Below are 17,544 nucleotides of genomic sequence, written 5' to 3' on the forward strand. Positions count from 1 at the left end.
GTATTTTTAGGTCCCAGAACACATAAAAACTACTAGAATTTGAAGCCTGCCTCATCTTTCACTGAAAAGATCAAGATAGATAGATTGCAATAGCTGGCTCAGAAAGAACAGATACCAAGACCAAGATGAGGTCTTAAAAATCTGTCTGGCTGTCTCTTCTGTCCCCTCGTGTAAATAGTCTTGGCTATAAATTTATATTAACCATGATGCAGTAAAATTTCAGCATGACAACATTGCAGGCCCTTAGCTGGTAAGGCAAAGCTGAAATTTAATCTGCCTTTCCTCATCATTATCAATCTGTTCAGCCTGCATGGAAATCACAACTGTTTTCCCTGTGCCACCTAAGTTCACATAATGAATCTGTCACTTGAGAGCTCTCTTTCACATAGCAAAGAGAACACTTGGAGTTGATGCACTTGGTCTCACAATGGTCTGAGCCGATTTTCAAGAGGACCCCACAATCTATGTTCTAGTAAAGGAGGTTCAGTCCTGCCCTGCTGGGCCTGAATGGAGCTACACCGTGTATTTTCCATAGAGATGAGGCTGCAGCGGTGGAGCATTAACTCTGGAGATAAAATACAGTACTAGGTTCACTAGATGGAAATTATTACAGCCAGCAATTCCCAGATCTGCCAGCTGAGGGATCTCCCAAGCCTGTGACAGCTGCTTCTCATAGCAGACAAGCACAAAGAGAGATTTAGCCCCTTCTCAAAGAGCAGGTTCTAAAGGGAGGAGTCAGAGTAACTGTGTCTGGACTTTCTAAATCATTCCATGCTTTATCTGGGCCACTGAAGTAAGTCTGGGCACTGCACTTTTCTGTGCTGTTCAGAAAATAACAGACAAATGTGAAGCTTGAACTCAGAAAAACTGTAAATGCTGGTGTCTGGTATTACTTCCAAAAAAATTCAGGGCTGTGGCCACCTACAGGGTCAGCCAAATTGCAGAGGTGGAGCTTATAGTGACACACTGCCTCTGCCACCTGGTGTTTGGCCCCACAGCCAGTTTTCCTTAAAAGCTAAATTAAATTAGATCTTTTAACCCCATGTGTACCTTGACCACATGCAGACACAGATAGGTTCCCATGCAGCTTTTTCATGCAGGCTGAATCGAAGAGCCCAGACTGTTCAGAACACTGAAGGAACTCCCTTGGCAGAGCCTGGATCCACAGCCCTGCAGAAGCAAGCAGGGGACAGGACCTTGCCCTGAGAGGGGATTTGATCCAGTATCAGGTGGCAAGTTTTCCACCCATAAGTTTTCAAGAGTAAAAGAAAGAATGAACAAACACCCTGTTTTCTTTCAGAGAAGTCTACAGAGCAAGGAGGGCAGTTAAAATGCCCTGTTGCAGGATTCCATTGGAAAGGAAAAGCTAGAATTTAAATAGCATCTGATGACTGTTGAGCACAGTATGGCAAACATTGCCACCAAAATAACAGGTTATATTTAGAAGCAAGTTCAAATACCCTAAAACATTTGATTTGGAAGTGTGTCATATTTTCCTCAGAGCCTGTATTTAAGGCTTGGTTAATGCTTGGTTGTTTGTAATAGTGGTTCATTCATAGAGCATGGAATTACTTCTCACAGCTGGAAATGACATTTTGCCCAACTAATCCTAACTTGTTGCTGCTATAAAGCAAGTTGGAAACCAGGAAGTACATCTTGCTGTTAGGCACCATAGCAAAGAAAAAAACTGAAGAAATATTTTAGAAATACACTACTCAGGGAGAATCTCCTCTCCACCACCTTATTGGCCTGGCAGATTGCAGTTCTGCAGCATTCAATTACCATCACCCCAGCTAAAAGTACACCTAGGGTGACGTATGAGGCACCAGTCACAGTCATGCAGCCAGAACAGTCACTCAGTACCTTTTCTCTGTGCTCATGCAGGGCAAGACATTCCCTCAAGGTCCTCCTGAGGCTGAACTCCTGCTCCCGTGCAAAGCATCTCGCTGGGTGTCATTTACTGTTCCTTCAGTGAGCTGCAGCTCTCCTTGTGGTTACTGCTTTCCTTAGTGATCACTGGCAGTCCCCAGGGACCATCACCCTGTCATTCCCATTCTGCCGAACTTATGGAATTGAATGGAGCCAGATGTCACTGATGCAGTGCAGTGGGAATAAGTACAGGCCACCAAGGACCTGCTGACAAACTGCAAAGCATCCCTCAGCTGCAGTTCAGTAAAACACTGCCTGAAGGAACTGGTGGAGAAGCTGCTATCACTTTCAATTAAGTATTTTTCAAATTAAGTACCTTAATTTTTAAGCAGGTGTTTTGCAGCTGCTAAAGAGAATCTTAAGGTTCAGAAAAAGTTAAAGACTGTCAAAGAGGTTTGATAAAAAAAGTTATTGCATTCATAAAAAGTAATAATCAAATGTGTTAAAGGCAGCATGTGGCTCTGCATCCTGTTCCAAAATGGATTACCACAGGGTGCCCAGGTTGCTCACTTGTTCAGATCCCTCCCTTTCCATCACCTACAGCCCCAGCTCATTTTCTAGTGAGTTCTGGGTCTTGAGTAGCTGTGCTAGGCAGCCTCTGTGGTTTAAACTCCAAGATGCTGCCAAAGTGATGTAGACACAAGATCAAAGGTCAGGCTCACTGTGTTGTGGTGCAGACTTACACTGACTGCTGTGTGTATGCAGACAGGTTGATGCATTGATTTTCTCTGACTGTGGAATATTGTGGACCTGGTGCATGTAACCTTGGAGCCTGTAAAGCTTCAGTCATACAGGCATCTTGAAGGCAGCAGATTAAATGGTGTTAAATATCCTGCCACCAAAAAGGGACTTTTCTGGCAAAGTGTACAAATCTGGGAGTGCTGGATCCCATTCAGCACTAGTGCATGCAGCAGGACATGGGAGGTACATGTGCTGCCTCCTCCCCAGCTGCTGCCCAGGAGCCCCATGCATCGAGCAGGGCTGGGCTTTGGTAGAACTAAACAGCAATGACAAAGGTTACAGTCTGTTTACAGCCAGGTTTTGCCCTTCCCAAGCACAGGTCATGCAGTAAAGCTTGAGTTGCAAAAACTCGGGAGGAATATTGGTCAAAGCAAGCCTGCATCTCACAGCTAGCACTGCCATCACCCCAAATAAAGTAGAAATACTTATTTTGGGTGCAGATTCCTTGGAATTCAGATGCTGCTCATTGCAAACAACAAACCTAGGCTGTCATTCTCTGCAGGATCAGGTAACAGGAGATGGGAGGAAAGGCTAACACACCAATTGCTTTTGTTACCCAAATACAGCTCCATGTCTGAGGGCAAGGGCCCATGGACCTGTGTGCACACGTTCACAGGAGCATTTATTTCTGCCATTCCTCCTACCCTAGTGCTCAGGGCAGGCCCTGTCCTAGAGCCACCGACCCCTCTGGCTGACATTCTGTCCCAACCTTGGCACATTTTCATGAGCAGCAGGGCCGTGCTCCGTGTGTGGTTACAGCTAAAAATGACTGACGGAAAGTCAGCCCGCAGTGGCGCTGGCCTCCACCACAGTAACCTCTGCCTCCGAGATTGTAAAAACAGATCAGGCCTTTGGTGATGAAAAGCCTTTTCTCCAGCAGATTTCTCTTATTTACAGCCTCCCATTAACTGATGTTCGTAAACTGCTTCACAACCTTCTGCTGAAAGGCTCTAGAGAAGTTCAAGTGCTTTCACAACAGCATATTCCAAACACCATCGCCCAGAGTTTCCTCATACACTCCTGGCAGTTTTCCCTGCCAAACAAGAGACAGATCTGGCACAGGAGAAATAAACAAGCACAGCAAAGGAGAAAGCTATTTTCAGTTCTTACTAGTTGGGAGGATTGCTACAACATTTTCTACTGCATTACGCAGTGAGGTTGGGTGAGCCAGAGAAGTCTTGCCATTTTACTACTGTTTAATATATTAAAAACTCCTGCTTCCTTTTTGTAAGGATTTTTTTTTAGTATTCTGAGAGGGGTCTTGAGAAATGAAAATAGGCAATACTAGAATTTTTGAAAAGCCTCAAGAATGCTTCTCAACTCCATTTTGTTTCACTTCTTCAGGCTGATTTCAGACACATCTTGAAATGAAGGCATCAGAGCCCCTTACCTGGCAATACTCTGGAGGTTTACATCTCCCCAGAGAGTTCAGTCAAGCTTGTCATCTGTCAGGCAGCCTCCTGGCACATGTGTGTGGGTTACACATCACTTACCTGAGGTGACACTTGCATACAACAACAGCAAGGCAGATGCTCCTGTATCTTTTGGGATCCATTCTGTGCAGTGACCGCACAGAATGCAGCAGTCTGTGTCTTCACTGCTGCCTTTGAGCAGGCAAGCTGCCTCTCCACCCTTTTTCTCCCAGGTACTAATTGACTCCTTTTTTTAAAAAAGATACTTCTGGAAAAACAGCCTCATAAACATCTTTTTACAATCCAGAACTTGACGTTGCTCACAAACAACTCTCCCCTTGCCCACAGCCCAACCTTCACCCCTCCCCTTGTTTTAAATAGGCCTCCCTGCCCAGGTGAAGCCACTGATGAGGCCTGGCAGCCCACAGGGATGGTGCTCTTGCAGCTTCTGCACCTTTTGTAGTGGTGCAGCTGGTGACAAATCCTAAAACACCAAATAATTCTGTGCCAAAGCATTCCTACCTGTGCTATTCTCCCCCTGCCCCTTCCCCTCCTGTCCTCTCATATTTCCTGAGAAATACATACACACCTCTGGACAAGGGAGGCCCTAACTTGTCACAGGATCAAGGACACACCATCTGTGTCTGACACCAATTCATCCTGTGGGAGAAACACCTTGGGCTTACTTGGCACAAATTATCCTTTCAGGACTGGTGAGAAAAGTTTAAATCACCTAAAAATGCATCCCCTGAAACTGCATTGCAAAAACACAATCCTCAGCTGAGGGGACAAGGAAGGACACCATGGAGGCTGTGTTGAGAAGGGCCAAGAGGTCTGAATTTGCTGAGTGCAAGACCCTGCACCTGCAGGAGATGCTTTAGGCTCTGGCAGGGGCTCCATGAACAAGCCATTATTCCTGTTAATGTTCTTATTTCAAAACCAGAGGAACAGACTGACCATACAAACTCTCAGCAGAGCTTTGGCTCAGGAACCCCAGCTGTGCTGTACCTCCTGTCATTTTAGGGTTGTTTCCAGTTTTTCTAATCCTGTGATCAGCATGGCACTAATTGCCCAAGGCTAGGGAAATCCTGATCCGCCAGCAAATCTGCAGGTACTGGCATCACCAGTTTCCAGACAGGGACAACAGTTTGCTCCTGGATGTTGGTTTCCCTCATTCCCTGGGTGTGCACATGAGGACATGGGCAAGGAGAGCAGGTCCAGTGTGGGGCTGGTGGCCAAAGCCAGGAACTCCAGAGCACAGCCTGGAATCCAGGGATCACTGTAGTGATTGGGGTGCTTCCAACCTGCGGAGCACACACAGCCATGTCCCCAGCTCAGATGCCACCCAACCTAGGGTGCAGATGTCTATGCAGATCAAGCCATCCCGCTAGCAGGTGAGACCTTTCCTCATACACACTCTTCCCCCTTCCCAACCTCACACCATTTTTCATGGAACATTCAGCTCTTCCCTGACATGGAGGAGGTTTTCAAAATCTAAGTCAATTCCTTTATTTCCAAGCAGATTGGAGCCCAAATCCCAGTATCTCCCTCACAGCTTCTTTGGCTGTTGCAGAGTGGATGCAGCCTCTCCCTTGCACATTAATTACTGCCAAGGAAGGGGATGAAAGGGGGAAAGTACTTCAGTGCAGCTCCTCCTCAGCTGCAGGGCTCAGCTGACCCACGACACTCAAAGATGCTGGTGCCTTGTTCAGGTTTTACTCACTTCCCTTCCTGATGCTGGCTACTCCAGTACTCAGGTTTTGGGAAGTCCTGGTGTGGCCCCTTTTTCCACAGTCCAGCAGTTAAGAGATGTTCCAATTGAAGAATCCAATTTTTCCATACTTTTTTTTTTTTTTTTGCTTTGCCAGAGTGGGTGATGAAAAATGGTGCCTCTTTGATGTACAAAAAGTGCTGGTTATTCTGTGCTGAGGTCTTGAGTCTCCCTTTGCATGTAATCCTGAACTTCAGGGTTTCCAAAAGTGACATTTTCAATCATAACTACAGAAATGCTGAAAGAAAATGGCATGTGTGATTCCCCAAACTGGAGACTTGTGAAGAAGGAAAGATATCAAGTAAACTTTTGCCCCTTGCTGCCTTTGCTAGTTGAATTGTGACTAATTTTGAGAAAGGCTTTCTCCAACAGAACAGGCCAAAACACTGTTAAGTGTCAACAGCAAATCACGTCTCATTGCACTCACTTTCTGAAGATCTTGGTGTAGGTGTACAGCCCTCCCATCTCACAAATGCTGGCTACTTTGAGACAGCTGCATAATGAAAAGCAAGGAACTTTATTCCTTTCTCGTTACTTGTTTGCATTTCAGTAGCAGAAAACAAAAAAAAGAAAAGATGCTCCAACCAGGCTCCACATTCTGTTTTGGGGAAGTTTTCACCCAATCCTGCTATCTCCTGCCCATCCCCACAGCTTCACACTCCCCACTGCAGGAAAAAACCCACTTTCCTGGTGCCCCTTGCTGCCAAGGATCCCTGTGGTGGCAGAGGACTTGGGTCTTCGCCAAACTTTAATGCTCTGGGCCAGCATGTGGCCTCCACGCCTGAAGCACAGCAGTGCCTCAAAGAGGGGCTGTGCCATTCTCCCTGTCCATGTCAGGAATTAAGTTCAGCTTCACCCTTGCCAAGGTGGGAAAAAAAACTTTAGGGAATGAGGTGAGGAAGCAGCAAGTTGCAGGAGGCACACGGAGACACCTCCCCACCTCTGCTAACCTGGTGTTTCAGGCCAGCTCCAGCTATCACTGCCATGGGTGCTAGTGTGGGAAGGAGTGGAGGCAGGAAGAGGGAAAGGGAAATGCCAGCAAGGAGCACAGTTCAGCTGGTCTGCAGGGTGTTACCCTGTCCAAGGCAGGAAGAGCAGGGGAATTCCCAACTCAGCAACAGTTGCTGTCAAAGTGAGGTAGAAGGAGAAAAGGGCTGCAATTATACTCTTCCATGGCCAAGAACCAAGTGCTTTCTAAGTCATCTGTTTTGTAAGTTATTAGTCACCATCACTTCCTAGCCACATAAACTCATCCCATTTGATTTTACACCTCCTGACAGGTCCCCAGGCCACTTGGATGCGAGCTTCCCATCAGTCTCACGAGAGGAGAGGCGATTCAGGTCAGTGGGTGGGAGAGGGAAAATTATTTTCTGCAGGTTTCCTCCCTCAGAAATGATGTTTCCACCCAATGAGCTCACCCAGAGAGCCTTCAGAGCTCCACTTCATCAGATATCCTTGGTTTGGGGCTGAGCTGGCTGAATGCTTCTGTTTTAACCTGTCCCTTCCTGGGGGTGAGGGACCAAGGTCTTTAGCAGACCAAGTGCTGTGAGGCATTTTGAACTTCCATGGGGAAGGTGCAGGAGGCTTGAGGGAGGAAAGCAGCAGCAGTTCAGCCCCCCAGTCTGTCTCTCATTCTGAACCTGGTTCACTTCTCTGCCAGAAAGCACCACCGCAGCAGGACTTAGGAAGATGTGGATGCTCTGCTTCACTGCAATTCTCTGGCCTCGAGAGCTGGATGCACAACTCAGATGATTCTTTGGCTCACTGTCCTGTGAAATGGGGTTTATTTATAGGAAGGCATATAAAATGCAGCTAAGGCAGCTCTGACAAGCTAAAACAAAGGATTTGTCTCTGTTTATGACACATGCACATGGCTTTTGAATACATCCTGAAGAGTTTGCGGCCATTTATGCAAGAAGGAAACTATTGTAGCAGAAACCTACTTAATTAATAAAATAGTGACTGGTATACTACATGCTGAGAGGATGCTCACCTATGTGACCATGGGGCTACCATTAATTGAAAAAGAATCCTGACCCTGCCTATGCAGGAAAATCATCATTTTCTGCTGTCTTCAGTCGCTGCATTGAGGAATTGCACTGGGAGACAAGCAGCATTTCAAAGGGGCCTGGCTACCAGAAGATGGTGGTCAAAATGAACACGAGTTTTCAGAGTGCTGCAATCATCTCCAGCCCAAATTCAAATCAATCAAAGGAAGAGAAACAGTGATCCATTGGCACAGACAAACTCCAGCTTGCATGTCGTCCTCCAGCAGAGCTAAGGCAGAGAGCATCACCACAAACCCACAAGAAGAGCCACGCCCATTTAATAACCTATAATTTTTAAATATAACATTTTATTGCTTAGATGGTTTGATACAGAACAAGTTTTACTTTTTATTTTGAATTTGGAAGTACTGTACAACTGAAAAAAGAGGAATAAAAGTACCAAAACTATGTGTGATTCTCTGTTCATGTGGCATAAACCAGTCTTGTACACAATTCGTAGCAGCAGTTTAAGTTCCCTTTAGAAAAATATGAATTCTACACATTTATTACTGTTTCCTGCATGGGATGAAATCACTAGGATTAAACTTCCTTCGTGGAGAGAGAAGAGAGAGAAAGGAGACACACAGAGAGTAAAGAGAAGATGAATCATTCTGAAAATGGAATCAGACTGTCACATAGCCCCCTAAAGTTATTTCACAACAGCCTCAAACAAGGTTCTCTCTTTTTTTTTCTTTTTCCTTTATTTTTTTTGCGTTTTCACAGTCAAGTGCTTAATGTAGTGATTGAATTATCTCCATGTTAAGTCCATTGCAACTCAGGCAAAAGAATTTTAGAAGATTTTTTTTGTTTTCTTTTTGTTTTGTTTTTGTTTTTTTGTTTTTTGTAAAAGCCCTGAGAGAGGAAAAAAAATAAAAAGATTCAAACGAAAATCGTATAGAGACAAATTAGCTGAACATGCAAACTAAAGCCTAAGATTCACCCATAGTTTAAACACATTATAAATTTCACAGTTTAATATTGGGGGAGGAAGGGAAACAAAAAAAACCCCAACAACAGCAACAGTTCTCAGTCAAACTCAACTAATAAAAATGTCAATAAAATGTGGCAAGACCTTATACTCTACTAGGATATAGATAAATGCTAAATAAAGCTTTAAATCAATAGTGATTATTGCTAGCAGATGTCCCGGCAGGCTGCTGGGAATTAATTACTTGCTACATTGTTCTGCAGCATATAGTTTAGTAATGGCTTCTCCCCCACAGTATTGCGCAGTTTAGTGTGGAGAGTTGCAAAAAAAAAAAAACAACAAACCAAAACAAACCAACAAAACAACAACCCCAAAATAAACAAACAAAAAATTACAAAAACAAAAAAATACCCAAAATAATAATAATAATAATTATTATTATAATTATAATAGCAATAACAATTTAAGGGATGCGTGAACTGGTTTTAATTAAGTAGAATGCACCTGGGTAGAGTTTCAAATGAATCATTGGTTGTGATTGATTTATCTATATCTGGCGTTAGCTTCGTTTCTGAACTGGTTCAAACATCCCTATTTAAAAATTAAAAAAAAACCCCACAAAACACAAAAAAAAAAAAAATAGAAATCACATATACCTCAACCATTTTTTCTTATTCTATTTGCAAGAATATTACTCAAGAATGTTTCTCTTCCTTTGAATTCTGGACAGTGAGATTTCAGTCTCCAGAAATTTTTCAGAGAATTTTTAATATATAGATATATATAGATATATATATTATATAATATAGACTGGGTCCGAGGCCCACTTCCTCCATGTCTGGTGAGAGCAGGAAAAGCGATTCTGTGGTGGGAAGGAGGGAGGGTCACAGTGCGGGCTGGGCTGGGCTGGGGGGCTGCAGTGGTGGAATAGCACAGTGAGGCTCCGGCAATGCTATTATGGCTCTGTCTGTCCCAGAGGTCATGACTGAAGGACAATTAACAAACAACAATAACGACAACAACGACAAGAACAACAAAAATGCTGGGCACTCCTAAAAATGCGCAGCTACAGTAGGATACATTTCGTTTAACCCCTTCAATATTGGAGGCTGGAGTGTCTGTCACCTGTTGCCGGCAACAGGAGCCAAATGGAGAAATTCCAGCTGCCAGCATTAAAGGGGTTAAATTACTGATATGAAATTTAGACACACACCTCAAGTCTTCAAGCATCAACCCCAAAATCTCAGGAAGAATTTATTTCTTTTTTTTTTTTATTTTAAATTAATTTTATTTATTTTTAACATGTCGTATATCTGTAGTTTTATCACCAGTAGTATTTTCTTGCTCTTAGAACACGACAGAAGCAAGACGAGGGTAAGGCTCGCATTTCTCTCTTGCTTTCCACTGGAAGACGGGATAACTTTGCTCTGTGAGTGAGTGCCCGTCACCGAGGTGAGGGCAGCGAGGTCACTGCGGCACTGGCGGTGCCCCTCTCCCGGTGCTCCGCTCCCGCAGCCGGGGCTCCGCTGCCGCCCGTGCCCACCGCGAGGGAGGGAGGGAGGGAGGGAGGGAGGGAAGGAGGGAGATGTGCCCCGCACAGGCACGGTACCTCGCCGGCCTCCACGGGACGCTCCGGTCGGAGGAAGGGGTTCATGTAAAGTACAGTAGAAGAGCTGCAACAACAGGAGGAGGAGGAGGAGGAGGAGCTGGTGAAAGCTGATGAGTCAAGAACACTCCGAGACGGGATCCAAGCTGCGCTACGCATCTCCGTGGGCAAATATTGCCCATTGGCTTCTGCTGACTGCAGAGACAAGCGAACTGATGGATTTATAAAATAATAATAAAATAATAATAATAATAATATACTGAAGCAAATCAAACATATGTAACAGCGGGTGCATAATTTCCATAGGTTACGTTGCTATGTAACTCTTCTCTGTATACACGCTCAGTCCGTGAGGGCCAGAAAAAACCCCTAGGATTTAGAAGACACTTCTAATGCTGAAAAGTGGAAACAAGCATGAGGTTGAAATTAATTTGTGTTTCCTGCTTTTGGCTTGAACCACTTTGAACACCTTCAACTGCCACGTTGTTCGTGCCTGGAACAGGCTTAATGCTCCACCATGTGGCAAATGCAAGAACATCTACTGAGAAAAAAAAACAATAAATCAACGTCTCCTCGACATCTCCTCTGACTATTTCATATGAAATTCACATCATTTTTCTTCCAGTTATTGGCTATGGTATCCAAGGGCCTCCCACCCCACTGCCCCATTTCCAGCTCAGAGAACAAACACAGCGACTATCACAGATATACAAGAACAAGCTCACGCACACCAATACAAAAGGTAACATTAATGCTTAAATGAAAAAGGGTCCTCTCCAAATAATTCTTTAAAATATTAAAATCATTTTTGAAAAAAATCTATAATACCAAAAGATCTAATAAAGTAGTAAGGCACTCAAATCAGTATATACTGTAGTCTCTTGCATTATTATACTGAAAGGCATATGGCACCACGTCCAGTCTGCCATACTCTTCCCCATAGCTGTAAGGTCGCTCTTCCAAAACCAGACTCCAGAAACCTTGCTCTGCTGGCTTCAGTTTGCCTGCTGAGACGGGTCCAACCTCCAAGCAAGTCATTCCACCCCCAAGAGCTGAGGCGCGCTGTCGGCAGAGGCCAGGATGTGATTCATGGGAGACGGAGCGTTGTGCATCTCCAGCAAGTCTTGGATGAAACCCGAGGGCCTCTCGTGCTCGGAGCTGCCCCGCGGTTCCTGGTCCTTTGCCGCGTGTTTCTGCACGCTCTTGGCGGGCTCGGCGAGGCAAGTGCCGCTCCTCTCCTCTCCGCAGGGGGAGTCCGTGACCGTGCCGGCCAGGGGCTCGCTCCGGCTCCCCGCCAGGGACGAGTGGCTACCGACGCCCCCGGCGGAGTCGCACTCGCTTTCGGAGATGGGGTTGGTGCCGCTGTGGCTGGACTCGTTCTCGCTGTCTTCTCCACACCGCGACTGCGTCTCCTCCTTGTCGCTCTCCTTCCCATGGTTTCGGGCATTTTTGACTTTCTGGTGGATGCGCTGGTGACGGACCAGGCTGTGCTTCAGAGTGAAGGTCCGTTCGCAGGTTTGACACTTGTAAGGTCGCTCACCTGGAAGAGAATGACAACACAAAGTCAGCTGTGAGGTCACACATGCACCTCCCTCTTGTTTCAAGCAGCATGAAACACTTTGCACTTTGGAAATTCATAAATTGAACATTTATGCAGATTATTTGCTTCTGTACTAGCAAACTAGCTGATGGAGTGCAAGCAGGAATACAGGTAAATGCCCACGGCACAAATGGAGCATTGAACTGTCTACGAGCTTGGCGAGGCCTGCACTGAGGAGGGAGGAAGGCTGTAAGCACCAGGTGCTCACCAGCATCCTGCCTAATTTAGTCAGCAACTTTTCTGGAAAAAGTTTACAGTCGATCTCTGGAACTCAAAAACCTTTATGAAATCAGCCCACCACGTGGACTCCCAGATGCAGGTCAGCCCCAGACACATGTGGAGAGAGAGAATACTTTCCTCAGCAAGAACTCATTGGAAAACAAAGCAACCACAGCCCCACAGACAAAATTCTCCCAAAATACAAACCACGCACACTGCCCCAAGGTGCTGTCTGCCCTGAAGAAACAAAAGTCCCACCCCAACCTGTCCTCCTTTTCCAAGTGTGCCTCTTAAAGACTTTTCAGTGCTGCAGTTCCATCAAGACACCATCTTGTGCCAATAAGCATCAGACTGAGACACGCAGTAGGCAGGCAGAGGTTTCTTGCACACTTCAGTGTGTCCCAAATGTTCCTCTTCTGAGTAAACAAATCCCAAAACCCTACAGGTATCTTTACTAAACCTCACACATTAAAACTGAAATATAAGGAATGTGCAACCTTACAGTATTTTGTCAATATAGTTGAACAAGTGGGAAGGAGACAAGGAGAAGAGTCAACCCACAGCATTGGTGCAAATTCCTCAGCTGAAAATATGTGTATCTGACAGTAGGGGTAGGCCATAGTTACATTTATGAATTTGAAGAAAGCACTGTGCCAGGTTCCTGTTCCACACCTATTCTATGTTAAAACATCCTTCAAGTGTCAAATAAGAAAGAGAAACAAACAGGAAAAAAACATATTGACAAAGCCCACAATAACCCAGCAGGCAATGAAAACAATTAAAACAGAGAGTATGGAAATGTCCATGGGCACACATGGTCCATGGAGGTAAAGCTCAGTACTTTGGATATCAGCATTTTCCTGAAGCTTCTGCACTTGAATGAAAATAGGCTCTAGAAAGGGACCTGTCATGTTTCACTTGTGGCTCAGTGGCAGAAGAAAACAGGTCAGTTTTGCACTCAATAGGTGAATATTTATGTTTTAGAAGGGTTGAAGCTATTCAGGCATTACTCTCTGGTGTAGTTTTCTAAAAATCGCTGTAAATTACAACACAAATATTTTGTCAATGGCAAAGATCTTGTCTTCAGCAGAGAGAACCTTCAAAAGACACAAAATGTCAAAATGGACCAGTTTTCCCATGTCAGAGCAGCTTGCTGGCAGGTAAAATACATAATTAATAAGGATGAATGATTAATTCACCTTTGAGCTGGTTCATGGCTTCATCTCATTTGCAAGGCACTGCTGCAATCTGCCTATCACATAAAGCAATCCCACTGCCCAGTCAAGTCACTGGGCAAGTGTTTCACTACCAGTGTTCCACCTTCCCTGCCCAAGTGACCACTGAATCTCTGCCTTGCACCCAAGCAGCAGGTCGCACACATCATCAGCATGTTACCCATATTAGGCTCAGATGATCAGACAAAACCAAACTCTTTCTCTCTCTCTCTCTCTAAACTTTGACTCAGAGGTTAGGTCTCATTGATACAGTTTCTCCACTGCTGGTCAAATATTGGGAAGAAGTAAAGCCACAGACGCATGGCAAGAAAGGAGTCAGAAGATGCCCAGGGATCTCCACACTTGCCCTAACCTCTGAACTCTGCAAGCAATCATGGGGAAAAGAGTTTGGGAGTTGAAAATAAAGCAGTGGCTGCAATTCTTGCTCCCTCCATAGGCTTTTTATGCAGCATGGGGGACTGGGGCAGAGAAGACACCTTGCAGATGATACCTTTAGGACTAAAAGCAGTGTCTCCAACCTCAAGTGCCGGCAGCAACCGTGCACCTCCAGAGCAGACACCTCAGTCTGGTGGGACACCTCATGGTCTGTTCTGCCCTCAAGCCTCCTCTTACCTGTATGAGACCGCATATGTCGCGTCAGATCTTGCAGAGACCAGAAACGCTTGTTGCACACAGTACAGACTTTCTTTCTTTTGTCTGCTTTTGCAGTACTCTTAGCCCCATCAGTCTTTGGTTTGTCATCACTGCTCTTCTCAGTGGACTTTCTCTCTGTGCCTTCCCCCTCAGAGATGCTTTCGCTCTCTTCATTCTCCTTTCCTGTTGCCTCAAAGTCCACAGGAGACTCCACTACCTTCAAGTCCAACGGAGACTCTTCCTGCTCAAGACCAGAGTCATGCATCGAGGGAGCTCCTGCATCATCCTGAATGCTTTTGCTTTCATCCTCACTGCTCCTTTCATCCTTTCTGTCCTCACGAATGTGGGCCTTTTTGTGACGGCTAAGAGTGCCAGCAAACTTGAAGGTTTTGCCACAAATGTCACAGGCATGTTTCCTTTCAGTCTGAGAACTGCTGCCTGCACTCTGGTCACTCTCTGCCAGCTTGAAGTCCATTAATTTGCTGGCAAAATTGAGGTCAAGACTTTTGTTACTTACAGAATCTTCCTCAGGGCCCTCTTCATATCCATCCACTTTTTCTTCAGCATCCTCTTCTGCCAGAAGGGAATCGGCTTTCTGCTCCTCCTTGGGGCCGTGCTCACTCTCTGGCAGCTCTGTCATTTCCTCTGACTGCTCCTTCTCCCCACAGCTCAGGTTCAAGGCTTTGTTTCCTGTAGCTAGTGCCTCTGCATCCGCCTGGCTCTCTGCAAGGAAACACAGAGAAACTTTCAGTGGGATTCCCAACTACCAGCAGTGAGTCTGCACAGGGACCCAGGAGCATCGTTTCTGATCAAGCATCCCAACATCTATTTCTCTTGTCTATGACCTAGGCCAGCAACTTACAGCTGAAAAGAGATGAAAATACCACAGAACCCAATTAACAAGATGATACAAACTCTTTCACAAAATGCTTTCTTTTCCAAAACAGACTCACAAACTCAGCAGCTTCCTGCAATAATTTTTAATATAATCACTTTTAACCAGAGAACACAATATGCTGAGACACCGAAGAAGAGCTGAGGTCACTATTACAAATAGACCATTCCAGAGGCACATGGATGTATTACTAATAAACTTGTGTATGAAAAACATGAACACAGACTGAAATAATATGCAACCCACATATTTATCAAACTAATTTTTGTGTAGCAAGAAATGTTTTTCCAAGGAAATGTAAAGGCCTCATGCAACCACCTGGTACAACTAAATGTGAATACTTAGTGCAGACAGTAACACAAAAGTTAGCTTAAAAAATTGGGTATACACCATGAAAGTGGAAGATGTGTAAGTTTGTCCACACCTGAGTCTTCGATATGCCACTTGGAATCAAAACATAACAGGCTTTGCTGTTTCACAGTTACCTCACAAGAAGACAAAAATTACCTAAGATGTGGTCCTTAATGGTGTCCTCTGCTTACTTACCTGTCTGCCGCATTAATGTTGCTAAAGATGTAACAAATGTCCAAAAAACTGAAACAGGTAAGGTGCTTAAGGAGAACAGAGGGCTGGAGCTGTTCTCCTTCCAAGCTCCACACAAATAGTGCATTAGTAAATAGGAAATAAGCTGGTCAGGCTCTGGAGGCCAAAGCTGCTGCTGATGTAACTGCATCCCCAGTGCCACTTCCCAAGAATTGTTCCAGGACACGAAGTTCGCAAGTGGTGCTTTCTGAAAGCTGAAACTTTCCTTTAAGTCCTGCACCCCGCCTCCTGCCTATTGACAGCAAGCAGCAAAAGGAGCCCACAACCCAGCCAGCATTTCAACATTCATCTTCAAGAACGATAGCTGCTGAGTAACTCCAGGGATTTAGAAACTCTAGGAGAGCAGTGCAAGCTCTCTGTTTGACACAGTACAACATGTGCTTGTCTCCAAACTGCCCAGATTTTCTATTACAGGCTTTTTCCCTAAGCAAGGAGTAAAAACAGAAGATAAGAAGATGGTTCTCAGGCACATATTAGTTTGAATGTAGTCTTGCAACATGATTTGCACTGGGCCCATCTCCTCTCACTAGTGATAATAAATGGCCACTAAACAAATGTCAAAGTGAAGCAGTGTTTCTGGTGATAGTGAATGATCACTTAATAGTGTGCAATTCTTGGTATGCTTTTTCTTGGGGGAGTTTAAGGGGGAGAAGTGACCTATCACAAAAAGTAATCTCACCTTTTAATCAGAACAGATCTGTTTACACAGACAGTGGATTACACAAAGTTCATTGCTCATCTAATTATCTGCCCGTTAGAACACGCAAGCAAGCCCTAATCTGTGTGTAAGGCCACAGAATGTGAGGATGGGGACGTCTGAAAGCAGACGTGGGCTGCCCTGTCTCATCCCCTGTGAGGTCAGGAAATGCTCCCCTGATGGGATGGATGTGTGTTGGGCTGAAGAAAGGCTGCCAGCACAGCACAGCACAGCACAGCACAGAGGGGGTTCATTAGGGAGAGGGGCAGGAAACCATGTGAGCTCTGTTAGGATGGAGATGAGTGAAGAGCACAAGGAAACCAAGATGGGAAAAAGCTCCTCTTAATCATACCCAGAGGGATGTTCTGTAACTCTTTATTGACCAAACAGAAAACAGTGGATGCAGAGGGAGATTTCTTTCCTGTTTTTCAACATGAAACATCAGAAGCAAGGTGAGTGAGGAGAATGTGCATGGGTGGCACTCAAGGTAAGAGCAAGCCAAAACCATTATGTCTCTTAATACAGAAGTTCCAACTTCAACATTCAATGACATACATCATTCATGATTTTCCAATTTTTCCAGAACTTTTTCTTCTTCTGCTTCTAGTATTTGGAAAAATAGATCATTTTTCTTACTCATTCTTCAGTATATTCTCAGTATACTCATTCTTCAGTGAATTGTACTTGAATTCTATCTCCTTCTTTCCTCTCCTCTGTGCCCTGGGCCTCTTCCAAGCTGTTATTCTGTTCTTGCACGTGTGGCCTACAACTACATTTTCTGGTGCACAAGAGAAAAACACTTCAAGGGATAGGTGGTCCACAGGTAAGTGATGTACTGGCATAGGCAAACAGATGAGGTCTACATAAAGAAAAACAAACACTTAAGTTTAAACAATGTGCCTTCACAAAGGGCAAAGCCCACTCCAGATCCTAGGAACACAAATGTACAGAGGCTTTCTCTTCTGAAGCTCCTCTGGGCCAGGCAGCCCTGAAGGAACATTCAAAGCTCAGGTGGTGACATAGCCAGAGATATGCTGACACATGTACATGCTTGGGGGAGGGCTCTTCCTTCTCCCCTGCACAAACCACACCTGCCCTTTTCCTTGTCAAGAAGGAGTTTCACAGGCCCCTTAGGAAACTTCATGCATGTACCTCACGTAAAGCAGCAGTTCCTGACTAGCTGAGCTGCTCTGTGGTTATGTCCAACCTGTGCAGTTGGTTCTGCAG

At 45.0% G+C, this 17,544-nt stretch overlaps 1 protein-coding gene and 1 long non-coding RNA gene across 2 annotated transcripts in view; one reads left to right on the top strand and one right to left on the bottom strand.

Moving 5' to 3' along the window:
* Nucleotides 1–6,001: 6,001 nt before the first annotated feature.
* On the top strand, nucleotides 6,002–8,309 carry LOC136562106 (uncharacterized). Its single transcript, XR_010784467.1, has 2 exons — nucleotides 6,002–7,193; nucleotides 7,514–8,309. It is a non-coding gene; the product is annotated as an uncharacterized lncRNA (long non-coding RNA).
* Nucleotides 8,310–10,115: 1,806 nt separating this feature from the next.
* The window catches only part of RREB1 (ras responsive element binding protein 1), a 62,193-nt gene continuing 54,764 nt past the window's right edge, over nucleotides 10,116–17,544 (bottom strand). The window contains exons 8-9 of the mRNA XM_066545347.1: nucleotides 14,102–14,845; nucleotides 10,116–11,975 (exon numbers count right to left, since the gene is read on the bottom strand). Coding sequence (XP_066401444.1) covers nucleotides 11,470–11,975; nucleotides 14,102–14,845 — 1,250 coding nt within the window. The 3' untranslated portion in view covers nucleotides 10,116–11,469. The remainder of the gene's footprint in view (nucleotides 11,976–14,101; nucleotides 14,846–17,544) is intronic.

The sequence above is a fragment of the Molothrus aeneus genome, chromosome 1 (assembly GCF_037042795.1).
Source record: "Molothrus aeneus isolate 106 chromosome 1, BPBGC_Maene_1.0, whole genome shotgun sequence".
NCBI lineage: Eukaryota > Metazoa > Chordata > Aves > Passeriformes > Icteridae > Molothrus > Molothrus aeneus.